Below are 26,150 nucleotides of genomic sequence, written 5' to 3'. Positions count from 1 at the left end.
GTTCTACCAAAATTTGATTTTTTATTTAATTTTTATTTAAGGGTCCGGCCCCGAAGGAGACTGTCTGGTAAAATTCTGTCCCTCTTACAAATATAGTTGATGACCCCTGGTGTAGAGGAAGGGTGGGGGTGATCACCAAAGGCAACAGTGTTGTTATCGTTACTTACAATTCCTCATGGGGGAGACAGAAACTACGTACTATAGATCTAAATTTAGGACCCCTGGTTTTTGTTTACAGACATACCATGACCCCAGAATAAAAATCATGCTCTGTGTTGAATACATTTAAAGACAAATCCTCAGTAATCCTGGGCCATGAATGGCTGATAACGCATGTCTAATTTATATAAGGCTGAACTGTTACTGTGTTCAAATGCTGTAAAGTTGAATAGCAAATTTAGCAACTGTTAAGTGACTAAATCAGGGTTCAGATGTTAGGCATTGACTTGAGCTCATCTGCCTTGAGCCACATGGCTCCATGGATGGCAATTTCGGTGGTCTTGTTGGTCCTCCACTTTTTCCAGATTGAATTATCTAATCCACCCTTGGATGGATGTCTCTTTTGTACAGATATTTAGAGTCCCTGAGGGATGACGTTTAAGCGATTACGTCACGTTTTCTCTTTTGTATTATACATTCACTAATTTTGTGAAAATGTCCCATAATGAATGTCTAATATTAGATGAATTGCCATGAAATTTGGACACACTTTCATGTCACGCCTCAGGAGGATGATTTGCAATAACTTGCAAGTGACATCTCAACTTATCTACCACAATCATCAGATAAATATTATAATGTGTTTTATGTATTATTATTGTCTATTTATGAAAAAATGTCTCCAAAACTAATGATGTTTCTATCAGCATCAGCTTTGTGTTTGATGCTTGCAAATATTAGCACGCTAAACTAAGATAGTGACAATGGTAAAAAAGGTTAAAACTGCTGAACATTGCTAAGCATTTTAGCACGGTCATTGTAAGCATGTTAACAAGATTGGGAAGTTAAATGATGACCTGATTAATCATAATTGCACATCTAGTTGCACCCTTTAAAACAGCAGTATATATGTAATACAGGGTCAGACTGGTTTCATTTTAATATCCATACCACATGAAAATGTGGAGCACAATACTGCAAAAACACCATCATCACCTTTGATACAACAGACATGCTGTGAGTCACGTAGGGCTCTACAACAATAGAAAAGTACACACCTGTGTCAAGGTAACAGTGTAACATTTCTTGTGAAATGTAACTGTTATTTGCAAAGTCCAAAAGTTAATTACATCCTCTGTAAACCTAACCATTGTCCACTGTTTCCTACATTCAAAGGGCTGTGCCTTAGTTATATGACTGATACCTAAATGGAAAAAAGGAAGTGTTGTTTCCTCAGGAGAACAAACAAAGAACTACTCATCACTGCTGAAAACAACTCTGGCTACCCCTGTGCTCCGTAGGCTACATGCAGAGTAAATCTCGGGGGGATGTATTCCAGACATAATGAGAAAGAAACATCGGGGTAAACAAATCGACTTTTTTTTTGCAGGCTGGCCTAATTACAGGGCAGGAAGAAATAACTATTGAGAGAGGAGACAAGCACGCTAGTGCAATGCATTGTAATGTGCCATGGGGAGTTAATGCGTCATTTTTCTGCCTGACATGTTGCTGTGGCATGTTCGGTTCACTCTGATCATACAGATGTTTAGATCTTTAATTCAGTGTTTACTTGTTTACTGTAAATCCTAAATGTGTCAAAAATGTCTTGCCAGGGTTAAATTGGTCATTGAAGGTCCCATGACATGGTGCTCTTCGGATGCTTTCATATAGACCTTAATGGGCCCCTAACACCATATCTGAAGTCTCTTTCCGAAAATTCTGCCTTGGTGCAGATTTACAGTCACTAGAGCCTAGTCTTACTATGAGATTTCTGAGTCTGTAGCTTTTGAGGCGGAAATAAGGGAGGGGGTAAATTGGTGGCTGGGGGTATGGCCTTGACCAACTGCCACTTTGCTCATTTAAAAGCCACGATCTCTTTTTGTCATGGGTGGGCAAAATTCTCGGGGCGGGCAAAAGCAGAGAAAGGGGAAGTAACCTTGCCCCTTATGACCTCACAAGGAGCAAGATTCCATATCGGCCAATCTGGGCTTTAAATTTCTCAAAGGCAGAGCAGGATCCCCAGGGCTTGGTTTACACCTATCACCGTTTCTAGCCACTTGGGACCATAGGCAGGCTGGGGGAATGCATATTAATGTTAAAAAAACTGATAAAGTGACATTTTCATGCCATGGGAACTTTAAATCATGGTGAATTGATTGAATGCTTCAACGACAAGGGCAGAAAACCCAGTGTAATCAGGTTTGACATTGTTTTTTAGTGTTTAAATGGAATGCATGACTGACTGATGGGAGGGATTATCTTAACTCTGAAAGAAGTATGCCCTTGAAACCCAACGTTGGGATCACACAGAGATGCCTCGCTACAGATGGATTTGCTTCAAAAATGCCATGGCAGAGTAAAATGTCTGGGAACGCCTGGGGCTGTCTGGCCCATGTGCCACATTGATAAGCACTGGAACCGTTGAAAACATTTTCACTTTTATGCTTTTTTTGGGGGGGGGGGGGGGGGGCTGCTTTAACTGTGTTACCCAGTGTGCCTTTCAACATCCAATGTGTGGATGTACACTCAAAGGCCAACATGCGTATATATATTATTGCAGCTACACTAATACACACAACACAACATGTCATATCATAATTATGTTATTTAAAAATGTTGTAATGTAAGTGATCAAAGGTCGGACATATTAACAGAGAGCCGACTGAATGTAGGAGCAGTTTTTTTTTTGTAGGAACAATAATTGCTTCATTAGCAAACGAAATGTTCTCTTAAGAAATTCTATTGTAGTTCTACTGCATGGGATATGCAGTATCCCATGCAGATGTCCCATCCCAGTTCTACTGCATGGGATATGCAGTAGAACTGCCATCAAATGTTCATTCTTGACCTCAGAAACAACAGTTTAAAGAAATAATATAAAAAGCTTTCAACCTACATATCCTGGACTTCCTAGGTGTGTGGAGCAGTTTTGTTGTCATGGAGATGGTTTGATGTCACGTGACAGACAGGTGATCACATCTTATCTTTGTTGAATCCGTTTTCTGATGACATTACAACGAAAATCAATAACAACATTAGACGATTTTAGAAGTACTCTCTAATAACTGTTTTCTTTCTGAATTTTTTTCTTCAAAGTGCTTATCTTATCATCAGTCATTGCATTCTTCACACATGCAATTTATAAAAACCAAGACCGTTCCAAGATGCTTCAAACATCAAGGCATGATTTGGCAGTGACTCTCTCTCTCAGTCTGGTCAGAGCATTCATGCACTTCATGACAGATGAGGTGGAGTTGAGGGGGGGAAAAAATCCCTAAACTGAATATTCCCCTCACTGTAATCGTTTCAATCTGTTCTGCCAGAACAGATTGCGGTGTTTTGCTTCCCTGTTGGAGTGCAGTTTATATCTCCTCCCTCTCTTATTTTCCCTCTCCCCTTTTTCCATTATTGCAATATGGCACTCTCCACTTCATTGTCAGTCTGGGCAGCGCTGCTGTGGCATAGAGTTGTTACATTGTGCCTAAAGCCCACTGACCACCTCCCTTGTGAAGGCGTATGATCATCCATTATGGATAAAATATTACACTACACCTATGAGGCCACCATTCCTGCTTAGGCTGGAAATATGGGGAAGAAGCAGAGAAAATATGCTAGTAAAACTGTCCACCTACAATTAAAGTAAAAAAGCTTAAGGAAGCTCTATCCTATTTGTCAGTCTAATGTGAATGCATTTTTTTACACTCAGAGAGAGTGGAGCATGCAACATTAGGTGCTGCTTGTTGTTTTGTATTTCCCGCTGATCCCCGAGCCCCATTTCAGGAGTTGCAGTCCCTGTTGATTGAGAGAGCCCCTCTAAGTGGCCATGGCAATTCCAACAACAACAGTCGACCTCCTCTGACAGGAAGAAGGCCCTTAACCACAAGAGGAGGCTCTGGAGGGGAGAGGAGAGGGGGGGGGGGGGGGAAGCCAGGAGGAAGGCAGCTTGCGGTCGTACATCTTGGGAAGGCTGCATGTGTTGCCCAGACAGCCCCTTAAGTGACTTCACCTCATCTCAATGGTGCTCATTACGAGCGATAGAAAGCTATCCATTCAGGGCAGCAGTATAAAACAAACTAAATCCATCTGGAATGAGGACAAGAGGGTGTTAACATGGGGTTGCAAAATTGATTGGGTTCTGTACAATACTGTAATGGTAGAGGGTTGTACATCATAATTTTTACACACTTCACTCCTTGTTGCCACAATTACTGCAGCATGTTTAGAATTTGAATGTATCAACAGGGTTCCCACAAATTCTGTCAATAGTTACTTATAAAAAAAATATTCAAGTGCCTTCACAGTTGCCCACTTTAAACACAATTTAATGGCTATAAATCAAAGGGGGGGGGGCACCATGGCAAAATCTAGACAGCATTGAGTATTCGTTTTGAAGCCCATGTTTACGCTGCTCGGCTTGGTAACCTAGCGTCTCCAAGCAGCAAGCTCCAGCTGAGATTTTAAGGAAGACTCTGCCTTCACGTGATGGAGTCTAACAGAGAGGGAGGGGAGATGGACAGAGAACTCTTGAGACTGCATTATCTTCCACTGTCAAATTCTGTTTGAAAATGCCAGTTTTGACAAATTACACCTTCCTTCAACCTAATACCTCCCTGTAAATGCCTTTTCTTTTTCAAGTCTTGAATGCACTTGTATGCTTTGGATTGCAGGAACTGTCCACATTCAGCAAATGAACTGGAGATAAACTCCCTCACGCATGCCTGTGTGAAATAAGCACGAAGATAGGATTTTCCCTGTGAACTGTAGCTGGGTGAACAGATTTAGCCAACCAAGAGCTGTTGGGTGTAATGGCCTTGATTTGAATTTCTATTCCTTTCATTAGAAGCCATTGACATTTCAAGCACACCCATACGCTATTGTCGCTGACAACGCTTTATAAAGAAGAGTGATGTATCTTTCCTGAAGAGACAAAAGCCCAGAATTAAATACTGACACATTGGCCCACTCTTTCTCTTTAGTCTATTATCACTCTCAATAAAAACAGACTAAACAAACTAGTGGGAAAATTGTTCAATGGCGATGCACACACATTTTTTCAAGGGTTTGTTGGGCCTGTGTTCAAAGCATTAGTGCTGGGTATTGTTATAAAATGTTCAATACCAGAACTGATACCGTTAGTTTGTTACCGGGTCCTGGACGATGTTTTTTTTCATTTTGGCACAAACCACTTAATATATTTTCAGCTCCTACTACGTGAGCAGGTCTCTCTGTATATTGTGGAGTGTTGCCTACTTTACGACGTGTAACGTTAGACAGCCAATCACAAGCATTGTTAGATCTCGGTAGAATTATTGACCAACTGACACTGATGAGACGTAGTCCTTTAGGTATTAAAATTTGGGATTGAATGACGAGGCCTCTTTTTGATGCTCGATACTTTAGAGTAACATTTTTTTGGTGCCCAACAAGTGTTGAATTCAGTACCCAGCCCTACAAAGCATACATTAAGGTATGTTGGAGGCTTCAAAGCAGCATCATTTAATCAACTGTACCTTTACAACATAAGAGTTTTAAAGTACATATACTGCATAATAAATTAATATTATTAAACTCTTATGGTCTCAAAAGACCTGCGGGAGATAAACTCCTCATGAGAAGCAGCTTTAACTTTGATGTAACTAAATCAACATTGCAAACAGGGGTTGACCATATTTGATTTTATGCTATGTAGTAATGCAGTAGTCTACTAGTTATTCGGCAGATCCTGTCAATATTGTCCTTACTGTTCCCCTTATCTCCATGGCATACTTAGAAAGTAGAGCGCACGCTTCTGGGTAAAATAGACCCTTGTAAAAGCTGACTGTTCCCCTTGACATGTGAAATAATTTTGCTTGCTAGTTTTTCAACTATGCACCTGCAGTTTGGTCATAGAGTAGTGACCAAACTGCTTTTTTGAGCTGATGTGGCTTAAAAACTAATTTGTCAAAGTAATGACTGCCTGACCTGTAACATAGTTGCACTTAAATTACTATGACCCACCTTGGTTGTTTCTACTTGTTATGAAGTTATTTAAGCGTTTATTTACCTTTTACCATTATTTGTCTCTCCTTCATATGGTGAACACATTTTAAATAGCAACATTTTTAAACACGTACCTATGACATCTGATTTTTTTAAAAAGCATGCACTCTATCAATCACTATTAGGGTTAAAGCAACACTAGAGAACATTTGCCGCTTCGGTCCCCCTACATGCTTGAAGTGAAATTGTCCATTTCATTAAATTATGCAAGTTTGCCAGATTGGGTAGCGATTGTTTCCAATTATTTCATATACATTGGTACATTATAACCACAAACAACACGTAACTGTGCACTTGCTAGGATATGCAAAAAACGGTATAGCTGTATATAGACATCCCTGATTAGAATTATACAACTAAATAAGTAGTGATTGAAGCTCTGTTTCTCATATTTCATCATTTACAATAACCACATTCACATTCTGACCCATATTTTTGATCTTTGTGTTGTCTTATTTTGCCTTTTATTATTTCCTATGTCTATGGAAACAACAACTAAACACTGCACACATTGTGTTTACATCTTTGAATCTCTTGGAAATCCAGAGAAGATGTTTAACTAAAACCTGTGTGTAACTTCCAAGCAGATTTTTATCCAATTGGCTCCTTCTCCTGCTTAATTTATAGGCTATTGTAGAAAATCTCTGTAGAGTCTAATACTTTTCAAAAGAAGTTGAAATTTTAGATTTGGCTCCTTTATGAGCAAACCTCCAATCAGTACTCATTCTTAACAAAATCCACACTATTACCCAATCTAATAAGTCCTCAGACTGTCATAGATCTCAGTTTATGTGTTCACAAATGTGCTCCTCTACCATCTCCATATCCATCTTTGTGCTCTCCACGACTCCCAACGTTAATCAACCCACCCGTATCAGTGGGCTGGGCGCCGGGATATTTCAGCAGAACACTGAGAGGTAATTAGAACAATGATTACCAGCATCCAGGAAAAGAGTGAAGACAGGGAAAAAAAAGTGCTGACAAATGTGAGGTGAACTGTGCCAGGCTCTGAAAATGTGTCCAGGCAAGCACATGTATGACGGGGATGTGTGAGTGCACACCGGCTGCTTCCTGCTAAAGCAAGTCATGTGCTGTGCGGTGGCAGGTGGGAATGCTCCATGAGGCCATGTGCCCCTGCCATCTTTAGCCCGGGGATTGGGCCAGGTATACAGCAGCTGTTTGTCACCGTAGACAAATAACCGACACACAAATAAACACCCATGCATATCAGCAAATGTGTCAGCTAAGAAGAATACCCTGCTGCTTCAGGATTGAAATGTTATCTTCTTTGGGGCCACCAAGATGTAAACTTAGTTTTAAATGTTAACACAGCCACAGACAATGAACCACACACACGTAGAAACGCACATTAGGTCAGCACAGTCACCGCCACTGCATAGACCATACCTGTCCTATCTTTTCAATTAACGGTCACATTATTGAACTTGCACTGTAATTTAGCATTATAGCTATATTATAGCGGCACTTTTGTGTTCAGTGGATGGGGTCATATTTAATTCAGGGTGTAAGTAATCCTCGGGAGGCACCAAATGCCACGCTTAAGACTGCTCATCTGGCTCTCCTGCGAGCTAAGCCTTGTGCCTTTTAATCTGGTTTTAAATAAGATCAGGATCAGAATCATGCTGGAATCACAGTCAACTCACTGCCATTATTGGTAATCCACACCAATCATATGAACAGAATAGCTGATTTGGTGATAATATTGAATATTGTTGGAGTGGTTACATCAAAAAGAAGGATGTGTATGATTGTGTAATATGATTATTTAAATGTAAGTATGATCACATAGATTCATTGTGTGTGTAAATTCCCTTTAATCTGTACTGGCTGTCGTTTTTTTCCCCACCAAACTAATGACATCAGCTGTACATTTTTGCAATCCCTTGAAAACATACACACACACACACACATACACACACATGCCTGAATAAATTATACTGTACATATGGTTGGTGCTTTTAAAAAGAGTTCAAATTATTTAAATACGTTTGAAAAATCAACTAACTCAACAGCTGCTTCAAGTGCAAGTTAATCCACCGTCCATTCCGTGCAGTAATCTAATGGCCCTTTCCTCAACTGCACGGTTGCCATTACTTGATTTATGATGTGAATTTCTCTTTAATGTTGGAGATTTGGTATGACCTTGTTCTTTAATCTGAAAGAAATATTTTTATTGAAAATGTGCCTGTTTGGAAGGGGCCGATTGCTTTGCCTGTGGTATTGCTGGTTGTGGAATTCATCAAAAACAAATTGTAACCCAAAATTCCTTACAGAAGGACCCCAAAGTACTTAATATGCAACTCCCCTGAATACCCTACTACTAACGTACCGAAGTTAGTAGTAAAAAAGTAATAGTTTTTTTACACCTCAGACCCACATTTGAGGCAAAATCCAATGTGTGCTTCTTTTACGATACATTATAATTTTTTTTCTTAAATTCCAATTGACGTGAAACTTGGCACTGCACTTACTCTTGCCCATGGCAAGACATCTGTCAAGTTTGAAATCAATCGGACTAACGGTTAAAGAGATATGCGCATAACACACACACAGACAGACAGACAAACGTTCCTGCAATTCATAGATAGATGTGTTACCCCAGAAATTTTGCTACAAAATACCAACCTTTTTTAAAACATTTTTCATGATGATTTTTAGGATATTATTCAAGAGAGATTAAAATTCTTGATATGTATATCTGAATTATCACATGTCAAACACATCTTATTTATTATAACATATAAAGTATGATATGACATAAAATATATGATAATACCTTGTACATTATTTACTTATTGGTCAACAACATTAAACTCAATCTGACCTCAAAACTCACATTTAATTCTCAGGTTGAAGTAGGGTTATTGAAAGGTACATTTGTGGATCATCATAGATTGTTAAATACTACTGAAAAGATAAAACCCTGTCTAAACCAGTTATGTAGCATGTTATCCAGGATTTATCCTGTGGATCCAAAATATTACTCACAGTCTTGTCTATATCCACAACGGTCCACTTTGGGGATTGTTCAGGCTCCGCCAGAAATTCTGCTGATGCGTTCTTTGTGTTGGCATTTTAAACTCCAGACAGCTAGCTAGACTATCTGTCCAATCTGAGTTTTCTGTTGCATGACTAAAACAACTTTTGAACGTACACATGTTCCACCAAAACAAGTTCCTTCCCGATGTCATTTTCCAGAGGCCCAATCGCTCAGTGCGGCGCCTAGGGCCGCCCAAGACAATTGTGATTGGTTCAAAAAAATGCCGATAAACTAGAGCACGTTTTTCTCCTATCCCGAGTGCTGTCGGGACTCGCCAGACCCTCCTCCGCAGCGCTGTAGAGGAAGGCCTGGCTGCAATGCCAGACTACTCATATGCATGCAGTAAATACCAATAAATACTCTCTCCCCCCTTTCCTGTATGCATCTGTCCTGTGAAAATAAAGGCCTACAAATGCCCCAAAAAACTATCTTTAAAAAAATGCTAATTTGTTTACAAGTACTTTGATTTATGTTATATTTATTCATTCACTCAGACAGTTAGTATGTCTGGCCCCTATTGCTCATTAAGAAACATAGCAGTATAGATGACCCATTGAATCATTCATGTGTTCTCCTCAGTAGTTCTGCTGAACTGTGAAGTCCTGTGTGTCCGAGTTTCCTTGAGATGCGTTCAGGCTTCAAAAACAAGGATATCCGTTTGTATGAACAGGGTTGAAAGAATTTCTCAGACCTCTAGTCCTTGATAGCAGCTAAATAGTTATAATAATCACAATTCACTGGAAGAATTTAATTTACCCAAGGAGACAAGACTTTGTAACATAATGAAAAGAGCTGAGAAGAATATGACAAAGGTATGAAGAAGAAAAATGATTGGCCCAAGAGGTGAGCCTAGAGGCACACCATGCAATCAGTGAACCTAAAAGAAAGCATCATTAATTGAGAGTGAAAATGTATAGTTTGACATTTCAAATGAGAACAGACCCAGGGCAGCCACACATATACCAAACAAAAAAAGGCTCTGTCATGCCCATGGGGGAAATGTTCATGATTAATATGCCATGGGTTACTCAATCCAGTGGAGGGAGCTGTTCCATTTTTCTGAGTGAACGACTGTGTTTTATTGGGTAATACAGCTGTGTTGGCATATAACTTGTTTAAAAACAGACCACCATTCCCTTTCCCCTACTCCCTAAAGACTAGTCACATACTGAAGGAGAATACAGCACTTGTTTTCTTTGCTTTGATGATTCTGCTCCATTTAACAGCAAACAAACGTCACACAATCATACTAACAAACACAGGAGCTTTATTTATTTTATTTTTTTGCTTAAAAGGGGAGTGATGCAGATGTGAGATGTTTTACATTGGTTGAATACTCTTCCAATCTGCTACCCTAAAAAAACAAGGACATTTACTTTATCCCCTCCTTCATCCCCTGTCCTACAACAAGACACCCCCCCCCCAGGATTATTTTAAGTAACTTGATCTGAAACTGAAAGGACTTAATCTTATCTTCTGATTTCCAGCCACCATGTGACATTATCTTTTGGAGTAATGTTACAGATGTTGACCTCTGCATCTGTTTGGATTTCTGTGAACGTGATTCTATTGAATCCCATTATTTTGGGCTATGTATAAACTACTTATAAGGACAGTTGCAATGGGCATGGATGTATCACTGCGTCACTACTGCTCTGGGTCTATTGTATGAGAGAGTTATCACAGGATTAGTTTATAGGAGACTATAGTTCACTAGATTCACTGCTATTAAAACTATTAGGATAAAGAGGACTGTTCCACGAATCATGTTTTTTTTCCAGCTGAATCTCAGTCTATGTCCCCTTGAGGACCTAAATGTCCACATTTTTACTTGCTAAACATAGTTTATAAGACTCACAACATACAGTATGGGCTACAGTAATATTAAAAGATTAAAAAAATAAAATAACAAGATGTGCCAGTAAGTAAGTGAAAATACAACAGTTCAGGAGTAAAGTATAGCTATTGTTGATGTTTTTTTTGTGACATTTTAATTCAGCTTTTACAGTGACAGAACATTTTGAGTCAGCCAACCATGCCATTATTATTGTAGAAATAGGAAAGCTTAGTGTAAGTTTGTGGATAAAAGCCAATCTTGGCCACAATGCAAAAAAAGTAAGCTGTTTGGCAGAAATACTCTACAGCAATGGGCCTTTAGCATTTGTTTGTCAAGTTTGTTATAACTAACCTGCAAGCAGCTGTCCTCTTACAGATCTAATAGAAACAGCAACATATGCTTACACACCCTGCAGTCTGATTTGTCATTACAATTTAACAGACAAAACAAATACTACTTTACAGTTCAACATTCTGCTGGGCAACATTTATAGGCCCATGATATTAAACAGCGTAGGCAAAGTGAAGTAAGTAAAAAAATCCTAGGGCCTAGACTATGTAAACTAACACAAACTTGGTGTTATTGGGTTTGGGCCACAGTATTATAACACTGGGTTAATTATTAACAAACCAAGAGTTAAACAATAATTTAAATCAATGTTATTATCAAATAATATTGTGTAGGCTAATTGACCTTATAATGAGAAAGAGCTCTGTGTTTTAGGCCTTTCGTCCGTGTTAACTTCTTATTAATGCTGTAAAATAATTTACATTTGCGCGGAGTTTTGGGACACCTGCGGTGTGGAGATGAGGTGTTGTCTTTGGATTGAGATCCCACACCATATTTTAGATTTTGCCTGAACACACAGGCGACCGGGATCCAAACTTCCGTGTGACTCCACACCCTGTTTTCCGGGGAGCCAGAGGAGATCCAGCCCTGCCTTCAACACGCTGCTCTCTTACGTCCCGTCCGTGAACAGTGAGCTGGCAGCGGCGGAGATTTCTCCTTCTGGCCGGATCTTATCTTTTCTCCAACTGAGCTCTTTCTGGTCTTATCCTCGCTTGACATATATCGGGGTAGTAAAGTCGGCGCGTTGGTGCTCAGACGCCTGCAAATCTTTTTGTCCTTGTGCTGCGCCTCCGTGGCAATGGATTGATTTCAGTGTTTTTTTTCCGACCTCTGCCTCGACCAAGTTGAGAAAACAGTCTCTCTAACCTGCGGCTCTCTCTTTCCAGCTACATGTTTCATCCGGCCAGTTTTAAAAGTACCTGGCTCCGGATGTTTCTGTACATTTTAGGACTTTGAACTTTTTTTCCCCCTCCCCGCTTGTGCATTTACAGGAGGTGGCCGGGGATTTTAAGGATTTCTTTTTTTTTTTTTTTTTAGCTATTCCGGGGTTCCTGAAGCCTGCAAAGATTTATTTGTGAAAAGTGATGGCCGAGCGGGGAGCTCTGTCGCTCCTCTCTCTCCTCTGTCTCACCTTTCTCTACACGGAGACCGCCGCGGCAAAGCATGTCGACAAAGGTAAATGTCCTAATACACTGCTAGTTGTTCTGCGGTATGTGTGCTTATTTACGCCTCGTTTGAAGAAACTTACCGACATTGTATCACGAGTTGTAATAACGGAATGCAAGCTGTTGGCTTTGGAAATCAGACGTGGAGCTAGGTAACTGTTAGCTCGTTCTGCTGTGTTTAGGTCTGCTAGCCTACTCTTTAACCATTTACTCAACTTTAAAAGTAAGCTACTTTTTCCACAACAGGCACACTAATTACTCCTAGACCAGCCCTGTTTTGAAGCAGTAAAGCAACACGCTTTTCCACACCGTCCTTTTGTCTGCATAGTAAAGCAGAACTACTGCTACATTTCTGTTTGTCTTTCCAATGACTCGTAGACATGCTGTATAGCCTAGCTAGTTATTTCACAAATTATGCCTTTGAGTTATGTGCATTTGGATTTGAAATGCCAAATAAACACATTTAGTTTGAAGGAATTACGACTATCCATCTACCTGTGCTTGAATGGCTCTGTGTGGTCATGGAAATCCAAAAGGGGTGGCAGGAACTTGAATGTGAAAGATACAAAGAGTCATCAGTGCTCACTGTCAGGTAATACGCTAGCATCATCAGTCCAGCAGACATCTCATTACCTGGGCGTCAATATATGTTGAGCTGATAGATAAACAGACCCCAATTCATTTGCTTCTGTTAATTGTTTTGAAGTGAGGGGCACTGCACTGCAGTCTCTGTCTCATTCCAACTGGTGGTATTCTGTAGTGAGATATTTCACAGATATTAGAGGTGCTTTCTTGATATTAGAGGTATTGATTTGAGTCTGTATGTTTAAGCACAACTCCCTCAAATCTGTGGTAAGCACTCCCAAGCCACGAGTGCCTAAATGGGAGAGCCATGAGAAGAAAATGTCTTTCCAGCAGTCATTGGAGTGCACAGCTCCAGCTCATATCACATACCCCATATCGTGACAGAGTCACATCTTTATCATTTAAAGCTGTTAGAGGCTATCAAACACAGCAGCATGTGGTCTGGAACATTTGTGAATATAACTGACTCTTGTGCAACACGGCCCAGTTTTTCCAGTGATATGCAATGTAGTTGTGTGTCAAAAAAGGCAGTCCATGAGCCTTTGAAACCTGGTAGTTTATTTTAAGAAGAATGAATGTGCATAGAAGACAGGCCTTGGAGTGACAGGCCTGTGCTAGTTGTTGGGCTCTCTTGCGTGTGAAGCCTGATGAAAAGACCCTCTCCCGCATGAAAAGCGTTCTGCAGTGGTGGAAGGAGAGAGAGAGAAAGCCCCTCCTTGGCTTTGCTCGAGATCAGTACAAAAGAGAGAAATGGGGGTAGGGTGAAACAGGCTGACTGTCTGGAAAGTAATAAAACCAGGAGATTAAGGGGACCAGGGAGTTCCTTTGGGAGCTTTGATTGATTCCAGAGAATTGGACTGGGACCCACACGCAGAGAGAGTCTCAAATTACTAATTGTGGGGTCCCCTTCTCTGAAAATATCTGTTTATTTAAAACACATTTCTTTGAGGTCCTGACTGTGGTTAGAACTTATCTTTCTTAAAGCTGTCAGAGTTGCAGCTCTGACTTCAAGAGTTTCCGTCCCATTTGGTTTGGGGACAGATATAGTGGGTATAGTCTGGAATAACCTGCAAACTTCAGCCTAACTACTGCTATTTTTTTACCACTACTTCCTTCGTAGCTCTTACAAGTGTTTGGCGCCATTAGAAATGGCTCAAAAAGTTTGGCTTTTGTAGACTGCTCCTTCTTAGAGGAGTGTAAAATCCATTTAGACTCTATCTTATCTCTGTAATCCTGCAGGGAGGGAATAGTGTGCTGATTGTCTCCCAGCGGACAATGCAAATAACTTGCTGAAATGTGTAAACATTTGGCAACCCTCTCTGCTCCTACACACACACACACACACACACACAGCACTCACAGGGGTTTTATCCCCCTCACAGACCACCTTAGATGCAATATTTCCCAGACCTTTATAAACAACTGTTGTTTTCTTTGGCGCATTTAAGATCTTCTGCGGAATCTGCTGCTAAGAACATAATTTACCACCTCTGTGTTGTTGTGTTAGGAAAGCCCTGGTGGTCCTACATCCCGGTTAGTGGGAAAAAGAAGTTGGAAGGCTCAAAGTCGGGTCTCATTCATCCTGAATGTCAAGAATAATACAGTTATCCCCCTCGTTTAACGGTGTCTGTATGCAAAGTATAGTAACAGATAGAGGCTGACTGATAAATGAATTTTAAGGCCGATATCAATACAATCATTTGGTGATTTAAAAAAAATCAGATATTTTGTCAGATATGTATTAAAATAAATAATATATCCTGAAATGTGTAACAAAACATAAACAGATTAGTTATTTATGAGTCCTCACTAAAATAATGTGATAATGCAGTTTGAACCTAAATAAAACTATAATAACCAGAACATCAAAATATATTAATGTTCGGATACACAAAATGTATAAAGATACGAACTTAAGATATTACACTTAAAGTCCTTTGAATAAAAACAAACAACATGTGGCAAATCAAAGTGTTGCCAACCAGGCAACGCCAACACTCATAACATGGTTGAAGGGTGTTTTGTCCATTGATAGATAGATATAGATAAATAAATGTAATATTCATTTATCTGCCACTATAAATGCTATACCGATTGGAAAATGCCTAGTATCGGCCAACAGTATCGGCCCGCCAATATATTGGTCCGGCTCTAGTAAAAGGGTTCTCTTCTAGCCAATTACATAAATTAATTCTGCAACTTTATCTACAGCTCAAAATAGTATATTTAATAATAATATCTTTTCCACATGTTTACATCACGTTGTGACGAGCTGAGATGGGATGTCATCGTGTAGAGTCACCGGCTGTCTCTGCCGTATAGTGTATGCTGTTTACTGATCATTTATTTATGGACTCCAATTGCTCATAACGTCCTAATGACCTTCTTCCACAGAGAGATGGATAATTGCACACTTGGCCAAGCTCTTGATTCATCTGTTTCACTAATGAATCCAGCCCCATTAAGAAAATGCTCCTGATCTGCTTTGGACACTGAGGTGGAGGCTCACTTTGTAGTAGCTCCGTGTCCTGGCTTCGGAGGTGGTGTGGCGAGCTCAGCAGTTTGAGATCACAGTTGAAAATAACAACTTGTTTTATGTCCGGGGTTTGTGGGTTATAAATATGACAGCGACCATTGAAATTATTTGCCTTAACTGTCACAGCAGTTTTCCCATGTAATTGGCAGGTGCAAAGGTAGATCATTATCCTCAGAATAGATGTCACAACATCTGCTGTTGCATCTTTTTGGTGAGGTGGGGGTGTGGGGGGCCCAGTGTAATCACCGCCTTTCAGTTGCCTATTGTGCCTATTGTGGGAAAGTAATATGACTATTGGCTGTTATTTTATCTGAAAAAGGCTCCCCACTTTGTCGATTTGCTCATATGTTTCTGTTATTCAAAACCGTATCGACAGTGTAGGCTGAAGTGCAGGATTTTTGTAGACGTAGTGCAGTTAAACTATATCAAACCACCGTGGAAATAGTGCACGCCGCAAATAGCACATGGTTTGATCCCATTTCTCAACATATCAAAGTTTCACGCATCAGCTGTTGGCGTGGAGGTGTAATGCTTGTACACCAGATTGCGTCTACATTCATTCTCTCTCCACACACCAAACATTTAAATCCAGTTTTCCCTATGTTCATTGATTGTTGAGCATGCTATTTAAATCTGTTTCTCTAACTGGCATCGTTAGCCCCTGTGTATTTGAGACATAGTCCGGGCTGGCTAGTTGGTTTCTCGTCATAGTGAAGGGAGGGCTGTTTTGGGTGGCGAGAAGCCAAGGGTCATGGTCTTGAAAACCCAGAGCGGATCATGGAGTAGAAGGGAGGCTTCTATTCACCTTCCTTCTGAGAGGAAATTGCCTCTATCAGAGCTGCTTCTAGTTGCGCGGTGCAGGGAAACACAACTGGAATCTGCTTTTCCCGTCCCTCCACTGAAGCCTGTGTACCAGCCTCTGATTCTGATGCACATTCAGTGGTCCTAAAACGTGGTAAAGTTTCACCTACATTCAATTGTACATATTTTTTAGCAGTATCCTAAGTACTATCTTAGCTATCCTAGCAGTGGCCGTATTGCCCAGCGTTACACATATGTTGTCAGAACGTTCTGTGTTTTTATGATCTCTGCGATTGTTGAGGGGGAATGTGTCTACACCAAGGTTGTTATAGTTTTGCATTTTTCGTTAGTTTTTATTTTCATTTTGTTTTAACTTTGTGTTTTCAAATTCAGTTTAGTAATTAGTAGTTAGTACGTAATTAGTTTTCAAAGCGGGTTTGCTTTATATTGCTTTATATAATTTATATTTTTTGAAAATTACTGTTAATTGGGTGGTTTGTCAGGTGATTCAAAAAGGTCAGAAAAAGAATTGTTTGTGTGTGTGTGTGTGTGTGTGTGTGTGTATACTCTACATACACACACAAACATACATTTATGTAAATATTGACATATTTATATAAACATACATATATATAATTCATGTGGTTATGATGTGTGTGTTGTATGCAATGTCTGTAAAATATTGGGACCTTGACTTTGCCCCTTGGGGATCAATAAAAGTATCAATCATGTGATTGCAGTTGACATATAATAATTTTTTTAATCGTTAGAGCTTGAATTGCGATTCAAATATGAATTTATTTTCTTTTTTGCACACCCCTGCTATTTTAATGTTAATTCCACCTTTATAAAGCTGCAGTTACCGGTCCACCAATTCCATCACTTCTACCAGGAAGTGTGCCCGGCAAAGAATAAAGGCTTTTATTATTGTTTTTTTCTCAACAAAACACTTGTGCTAATCTATGTCCCTGGGGGGGACCTGCTCTCTGGACACAGGAAAGCACTTTGATTGAATGTGGTGCAAAAGGGGAATAGGCTAGGTGTTGTTCTAAACCATCAGTTATCGCTGTACTTTAAAAGCCAGCCTATATGCTGTTACGATTGGGCTGTACATAAAAAGCTGCTCACGTCAAGTGTGCTCTTTTTTTATTTTTTTTCTTCTTTTTTATATATGAAAGCTCAACTTCTCTTATCCTCAGGTGCACCTGCTGTGACTAAAACCATGCCAGACACAGCACCTTTCCAATCTGGCTGCTGTGTGTCTTCTTTGTGTCTGCTGACCCTTTCATGTCAAAACAATAAAAGTAAAAAAAAAAAAAACACTTGCTGGGATTTAGAAAAAAGTTGAATAGTGTCAAGAGACCATATAGTGTTTGCTGAAACGTGTGAGACTTTATGGTAACCTAAGGGATGTGACGTTACTCACACTATTGTTGTCTTTTACTGGAGACATAGCCGGAAATATTACCAAGTTCCACGCTTCCTTTTTAGTTTTCTTTCTTAAAAACGGAACACTAGGCAACATTTTTTATTCACAGTGGTCATGTGCTCTCCAGGCTTCCCTGTTCTGCTGTGATTGAATGATGCTCAGGCTTAATGACCTCTGGGAGAGCAGAGCCTTTTCAGTTTCCATGGAGCTGACGCACATAGCGGCAGCGCAAGGCACACAAAGAAGACGCTGGAATTATGGCTGTGTGTCAGTAACATTTGAGTTTGCCGTCTCTTATGCTGCTTCGCACTTCATCAAAGCCATAAGTCGCCTTCTGTCGGGCTCTGGAGAACTACACTGGTCAAGCTCTGCTCCTCAATGCTTGCTACCATCTTGCAGTTACACATACGTAAACCCAAAGTTGTGTGTTTGTGTGTGTGTGTTGTTTTGGGGCATGGTTTGAATGTGTAGCAGAATTTCCACAAGTGTTGTTACAGACTGATTTGAACATCTTTAAAATCTTGAAACCGTCTGAATAGACGTGAAGCCGCACCGATAACATCTTTTCAATTCCTTACGTTGTGACAGGGCCGTTTGACTAAACGTTCCTACTCACATTTCTTAAACTATGGTTAGTTTTATATTCCAGTGGAAGAATTTATGTGAATCCAAAACAAACAATTGACCATTCGGCCATGCAAAGCTTTTACCAGGGCAGCACACAAAATGGCCAAAAACACTTGTAAGTGAAGGTTGTATTAAGTGGTAGTCTTGCAGCAATACATGTTCCATAATATTTACGTTCTGCTCGACTGCAGTCATAGTTGGTCCTGTACTTCAGGACAGTGTGGCATTGTCCTGTCTTTTACTGCATACAGCAAAACTGCAGTAGTCATGCTACCGTGTTCCAGTGCACGTCCTTTATGTGTGCGGCATGACGGCATCAAATGGCAGTGAGTGTATTGACTTTAGATTTAAGTAGTGTACTGCAAGCAAAGAAGTATTTTCCGCATGGCCTGGCGTTCAAGCAAAACCTTGAAGGAATGAGCTTTGTGGCCCTTCCAAAGGAATCGTTATAAAAGCACAGCAGGACAGTGAGGAGTTTTTTTCCCCCTCAAAACTTTCCTCAAACTTGAGCTATTTTGGTTTTGCCGAGCTCCTGTCGTGGTGTCTCCTGTCGGTAGTGGCAGCTGCATGGGATTATGACACATGCAAGCTGTGCTTGTCAGATGAGCCTGGACTAATGAGTGCAAGGCTCCGTTATACACTGTATAACAGTTTTTACAGTCCTGGGGGGGCATATTACAGACACTTCCTATTCAAAGAAGAACAAGCATTTTTTTAAATATCTGAATTTGTTTTCTTTTTTTTAATGATTGACAATTTGTTCATTTTTTTAAAAAAAATGTTAAGAACTCGCAACATGAACAAATCTCCAGACAAGACGACAGTAACTAACTACAATATTCTAGACCATTCAACACAATGGTAACACAAATCATAAACCAAATAAACATGTATTAAGCATAAGCCAAATGTTTGAATTTTTAAATCTTCTAAATCAGTGTTTCACAAACTTTTTACAGTCCTGCCTCCCTTCAGACTTTAAACCCCCAGCTACAAACCCCCCCCAGCCCGCATTCTTCTATGAAAGCTTTCTTTACGTACCCACAACTTCACACAAGGGGGCACACCTATCCCGGTTTGGGAACCAATGTTGTAAATGTTTTATCTTTCCATTAGTAAATCCCGCTCTAGTTGAAGGACAAGGCTAGCGTTGTGGTGTTTGTATTTCGAGGGGAGGCAAGATTGAAATGAATTAATTCATATTCAGATATTATTCTCCAAGTGCGCTTTCGCTGCACGTCTGTTTTAGAAGCATCACATTGTCTGTCGTGACACCACGATGGCTAACAGCCATCGTCGATGAACGATGACATCATCCATTAGACCAACCCTAGCGCGAGCACTTGAGGGTGACCGATATGCAGCTCAGGTTTTTTGAGTGAAAAACACCACACAGAACAGATGGAAGCAGTTAACATGACATTTTCCCAATTCACTTAAATTTTTGGCAACTCCTTGCCTAATCTGTTGTTAATCTAAAGAACCCTTTATATAATTAGCGTAATGTATATTTGAGGTGGCTGGTTTCATTCCTCGGAGCAGTACTTGTTGTAAATTAAGAGAGACTTGAAAGGCTGATTAATAACCTTCACTTGGTTGCACTGTACCTGCTGGAGTTCCGACGTCCTGCGGCTCTCAGACATGAAATCATTCTCTGCCGTCTTCTTGGACGACGTCCGAGGGTGTGATGAATTAACCTGAAAGTCTTCTCAATGGTGTCGGGGTGGGACGAGACACCCAGCTCACAAGACAAGACACGAGATATGTAGTTCCCAGTAGAGCCCGGCCAGAATTATCGGCAGGCCGATTTTATCGGCCAATATTAGACATTTCCAGATCTATCAGGGCTTAGGAACGCTTTTGTCTTATGTCTGTTAGTCAGTCACCAGGGCAACAGGCAACACCTGTCTGCCACGGAAGTGTTAGCTTCACGGTAATCTCGTTATTATAGTATAGTCCAGCAAACAGTTTTGAAAACTGTAACCACGCTTGTGTTCCCTTGGGTACTATCGGGAGACAACTTTTAACCTGGATGAGAAATATCGTAACGTTTTCATCTCACAAGGTCTCTACTATGGTGTAGTTCATGGTGTAGTTCATGGTGTAGTTCATGGTGTAGTGCAGTTGTTAGGTAGCATGTGCTTAAAAGAGTGCACGAAAATGAAAGTCAATGCAACCTAGCTAATACATTGATGATTGTTGTTCATTATAATTGTCCAGGATGGTTGGTGCAATTTGAATCTTGTTCCTAACCCAGGATTGGATTTTTAATTTTTATTTTTATGGATCCTGTGTCCTTCTCTTCCCTGGCAATATAAGTTGACTGGGGCTGAACTATTCCATTCACCAAATCAACTTGTGTGTTGTAGTGTTGTTTTTTTGACATCAAACTCTGTCGTCTTCCCTTCCTTCATCATATTACTGGTGCTAGGTTTACCAGCGTGTAGCTACGTGGGAGAAATCTTACACTTATTCATAAGGTATCAATCACCCATGTACACATTGCGCCTCTCAGCCTTCATTCGGTCAAAGGAACTTTTCATGTGTTGAAAGGGCGTGGGGGCAGTCCGTCACAGAGAGAGGATTGTGAGCACTGCTCAATGGAGCTGGCTGCCATCATCTTGTGCCCGGCCTGTGGTTCTTGGCAGCTTTAGTCATGATGGGATGTGTGTGTACATGTTTGGGTGGGTATTTGTGTAGTTGTATGCCACCCATCTGGGGTTGAACAGCTGTTTTATGATCAAGGTTCAGAGAGTTTCCCAACTTGAACTCCCTCTCTATCAAAACAACAACAAAGTGTTAACCTGCTCTCACTGAGAAGCAAGGCGGAAATTTGATTTAGCCTCGAGTTTGTGTGTAGCAGCTAGCAGCCTTGGTGTCATCGATTCAGCGTTGTACAGAGAGCAAAAAAGGCGTGCACTGGCTGCCACACCGCCTCTATTATAACAGGCAAAAGTTTTATTGTCAAGGTCAAAAATTACAACCGTGCACGCAGCTGTGAATTGCAAAATAGTTGGTATTTGTGTGGAGTGGGTTTGTCAAAAAACTTGATTTCTAAAAATGTACTTTTGGTAAAGATTTTATAAGAGTCATATTTAAACTGAACTTAAACAGTTTTTTTCCCATTGGAAAAGATTGACGCACGCTGGCAAGCCCTGTTCAGATTTCTTACACAATTTTCTTAGATAACACACGTAACTCATTTCAATACCAGTGCTCAACTCCAACCAAGATGTCTAATGATGGGGTCTTTTCAATAGATAATGAGCTGCTCCAACTTTGGTCAGTAGTGCCAGAAACGATTCTTTTTGAAGTAGAGCTGGGCAATGAGGATATAATCATATATCCCCAGACGTTGTGCAAATACCTTGATATTGATATTGTGGCGATATTGTAGTGTGGACTATTGGTGCTTTCACAAAAATATGCACACATGAGATTTTTGACAAATACTCAGTTATGTTCAAATAATAACTGTCTGGGTAAAGGTAAATAATGAAACAGCTAGAACAGTCTGGTGTGTTTAGAAAATAACATCACTCTACTGTAATGCAGCCTTTTCAAACCAGGAAAACACTTGTTATATCAGGATATTACAATATCCCAAATTTAGGACAATATCTGGCCTCATATAAATCAGTAGTAGTGAAGTGTCTGTATTTGTTCCAATATTTTTCGTGGTCTGTGTTTAAAACGAAAAACCTGGTTTGTCGGGTTTCTGTAGTAGAATTTCATAGAAACCTCTTAACTTCCAGTCATATCCGGCGTAGTGTGTTTAGGCTTCAGTAAGAACAGAAGGTGTTATTTAGTTTCATCCAACACAGTACTTTTCCATGCCACTGTCTGAGCATGTGGAGCACAGCAGTGTTATGGATGGTTGAGCCTCAGACATTAAGTTGAAATAGTTTAGGGTTTACAGTTAAGGCCAGTAAAGGCTCTGTGCTAGCCATGTAGATGTCCACTTGTGTCCCAGGTTCCCTTTTAGTGGAGCCTCTCCAGTCAACCTCCCAGGTTTTATATTTTGATTTCACCTGCTTCTATGGTAACCCCTGGACAATTCCCCTGGTATTAATGGATACTTCTGCTGCTAAATCCAAGCTGAACTGATTCTTTGAAAAGTTCCACATTAGATAGAGGCTCCTTTGTGCCGTTGGGAGCTCCCCTTTGGCATGCAGAGACGTCTCACCATGTTATTGGAGCCAGTTCCCCTAAACTCTGAGCTCATCGAAAGCTAACAGAGGTCAGGAGAGGAAGTTGAAATGGGGAAATTACTGCTTTTCACCTTCTTCTTTCTTTTTTTTTTTAATACAATTCCATGATGTAATGGAATTCTGCTTTTTTGGCCCTTCACAGTTGATTAAATGTGTACTTCAGCAGCACTTACTTGACAAATAATGGCTTTTCTTTTTTCATATAAATAATACACAGCTCTAACACAAAGTTAGCTTTTGCTTGGCATTAGAAAATGCTAATTGTGCCTTGAAATTTGATTCACTGTACAACTGTGCAATTATTTTTATTTAAGTTTTTTTGAAATGTCAAGCTTTAAGTGAGGTATTTGGGCTTCTTTTTTTCCACAATATTAGAAACCGGAGCTTCTGAATGGGTATTCATTGCTTTGGATTTATGCTTTATTTGTTACACTTTCCATGTGGCCAAGCACCTGGACAACCGTGAATATGGCATTACAGAATGATTAGTTTCCACTCCTTACCCTCCAGAGTGTCCTTTTCCTAATGCGGCTTCTCATCCTTGACCCTTTGGGAAGATGAGTCTGATAAAAGACGAGGTTTGGCTGTGATATGACACGTGAGATTTCAAAAAACAAGGCGGCTTACTGACAGACTTGTGCAATTAGAGGAAGAATGCAATATTCCCATTATGACTCAGATTATTCCTCCTATGTGATGACTTTCTTTGATAATTACAAGGTGGAGAATCATTTCAAAGAATATGTTTTTGTAGGGTTGTGACGAGACAAGAGATCGGGTTCACGAGGACGAGATTTTAACACTACTTTGAATCTTACATGCTGAAATACGTCCGGAAAGATCTTTCATTTCAATCGAAAGTAACAAAATGAAAAATGAACACCTTTTAAAAGGTTCAGTCACAAGGGATCTGTAACGGTATGAAACGGTTATGGAGACCAAAATGATTACGGTTGTCGGTGTTATCACAGTCTTTTTGAAAGTTGGACACTACCTTCTTGCAGCAACTTTTTTTTCCTGCAGTATCTTCAATCAGCTGTCCTTAGATATTCTTATAACCATATCATGCCCATGCTTCAGACTTAGTCCTCTGAGAGGGCTGAGACATGTCCTGAGTGCTGTCATCTCCTCCTTCCGCCATGATCCCAACTTCAACAAGCGCGGAAACTTCAGGAGACTCGGACAAAGCTGGGAAGGATTAAACACACAGGTTTCCACACCGTGATAACAATGATATTTCAAATCAAAACACTAATTGTTATCAACATTTTCATCGTGGTTTACCATTGCACCGGTAATCCTTAACCCTCATGTTTAGGATTCCTCGGGTCAATCAATGTTCTTTTTCACGACCCAATTGAAATTACCCATAATAACCTGATTGATTCCACACAACGCACAACGCTCTTTGGAAAGTACAAATCTCTACTTTAATTAATCAATTTTGGGGTGTTGTATTCAATTTTATAGCATTTGGAAAATAAATCAAAGTGCTTTTGAAATAGTATTGAGTAAAAGTTGACATATTCCAGTCTGTGATTAACCATCAACATCCATTCCTTAAACTTTAGTTAAATTCCAACATTAGGTATAAATTCCTATAAATGAGGTTTATTGACCATAAATTCCAAAAATAATTGTAAAACTAGAGTTAATACGTTAGTGTTACGTAGTGTTAAACGTCAACAAAAGTGACGGGCATTGAAAAAAAGGGACAAAAATGTCTCGGCCACCGCAGCCGAGACAAGCTGGTACTAGCAGTGGGTTAGCACCGTCATTTTGTTCACTTTATTTGGCGATTTGCCAAAATTACACATACAGTACAGCTGTCTTTTAATTGCAGTTGGATAAAGCTGTACAGAACCCGAGAGCAGCATCTGGGACAGCAGTCTCTTGAGCCGTGTCTAAATACAGACGCGACCTTCCTCTGTCTGATACGGAGGAGGACGAGCAGGTGGAGGCTGGCCCGTGAACTCCTAGAGGTGAGGGTTTCCATCCAGCTGGAAGTGGACACAACGGCCAGTGATGGAAGGCAGCTGCATCCGTTCCCTCCGATTCCTTAACCGTTGTCCCTTGAACCTTGACTCCAATCGCCCCCCCCCCCCCCCCCCCCCCTACTTCTCAGCCTGTGACAGGTCACTCAGCACCAGCATGGCCGCAAAATGGATGGCGGCCAGCAGGAAGCTCTTCTGGAGGAATAGCAGGCGAGCAGCATTCCATCACAGCACCTCGAGACACAGATGTCATATGAGACACGAGGGACGTGTTCGGAGTGGGGGATGGGGAGCGAGGGCCTATGGCAGAGGTTTTGGCATGGCGGGGCGGTAATGGTGTGGGATAGCAAGCCAGCTGCAGCCAACAGATTCTTAATGAGGTGTCCCATCAAGAACACGGGGAGATGAACATTAATGGCTTCAGCTATACTCCTTTTCCATCACGCCAGGATGAGGTGGGGGGGGCTTGTGTCGGCACACAGTAATTTACTTTTTTTCCAAGCCTGATTTTAAATGTGGCTAGCCTTTTAATTTTAGGGCTGCATCTACAGCAACAGTTATTTTCACTATTGATTTGTCTTTTAGTTTTCTGATGAGTTGATTGATTGTTTAGTCCATAAAGTCCCGAAGAGTCCCAGAGGCCATTTTGCTTCTTTTGTATGACCAACAGAAAAAAACCCACAGATATTCAAAATATTCTGATATAAAACAGAAAAAACTGCAACTAGCGATTTTTCTTTTTTCAATGTCCTTTTTTTGGCTTCATAAAATTCAATCAAAAATGGTGCAGTGTGGCTGCATGGATGGGAGATCAGATTGTGTGGATGCACAGAATTAGACTCTTTGACCTTTTTTAGGAGCAAAGACATACACTCACCGGCCACTTTATTAGGTACCCCATGCTAGTAACGGGTTGGACCCCCTTTTGCCTTCAGAACTGCCTCAATTCTTCGTGGCATAGATTCAACAAGGTGCTGGGAGCATTCCTCAGGGAGTTTGGTCCATATTGACATGATGGCATCACACAGTTGCCGCGGATTTGTCGGCTGCACATCCATGATGCGAATCTCCCGTTCCACCACATCCCAAAGATGCTCTATGAGATTGAGATCTGGTGACTGTGGAGGCCATTTGAGTACAGCGAACTCATTGTCATGTTCAAGAAACCAGTCTGTGATGATTCCAGCTTTATGAGATGGCGCATTATCCTGCTGAAAGTAGCCATCAGAATTATGGTCATAAAGGGATGGACATGGTCAGCAACAATACTCAGGACAACAAATTGGTACCAAGGGGCCCAAAGAGTGCCAAGAAAATATTCCCCACACCATGACACCACCACCACCAGCCTGAACCG

At 40.5% G+C, this 26,150-nt stretch overlaps 1 protein-coding gene across 5 annotated transcripts in view; it reads left to right on the top strand.

Moving 5' to 3' along the window:
- The first annotated feature begins 11,990 nt into the window (after positions 1-11,990).
- neo1a (neogenin 1a) overlaps positions 11,991-26,150 on the top strand; it is a 163,449-nt gene continuing 149,289 nt past the window's right edge. For 3 of the 5 annotated variants that reach the window (XM_034880602.1, XM_034880593.1, XM_034880576.1), the window contains exon 1: positions 11,991-12,620. In XM_034880602.1, coding sequence (XP_034736493.1) covers positions 12,530-12,620 — 91 coding nt within the window. In that variant the 5' untranslated portion in view covers positions 11,991-12,529. The remainder of the gene's footprint in view (positions 12,621-26,150) is intronic. The other 2 variants (XM_034880610.1, XM_034880585.1) reach the window with 2 other exon arrangements.

This window comes from Etheostoma cragini, chromosome 1 (assembly GCF_013103735.1).
Source record: "Etheostoma cragini isolate CJK2018 chromosome 1, CSU_Ecrag_1.0, whole genome shotgun sequence".
NCBI classification, from domain to species: domain Eukaryota; kingdom Metazoa; phylum Chordata; class Actinopteri; order Perciformes; family Percidae; genus Etheostoma; species Etheostoma cragini.
This window is presented reverse-complemented; position numbering and strand designations above follow the sequence as displayed.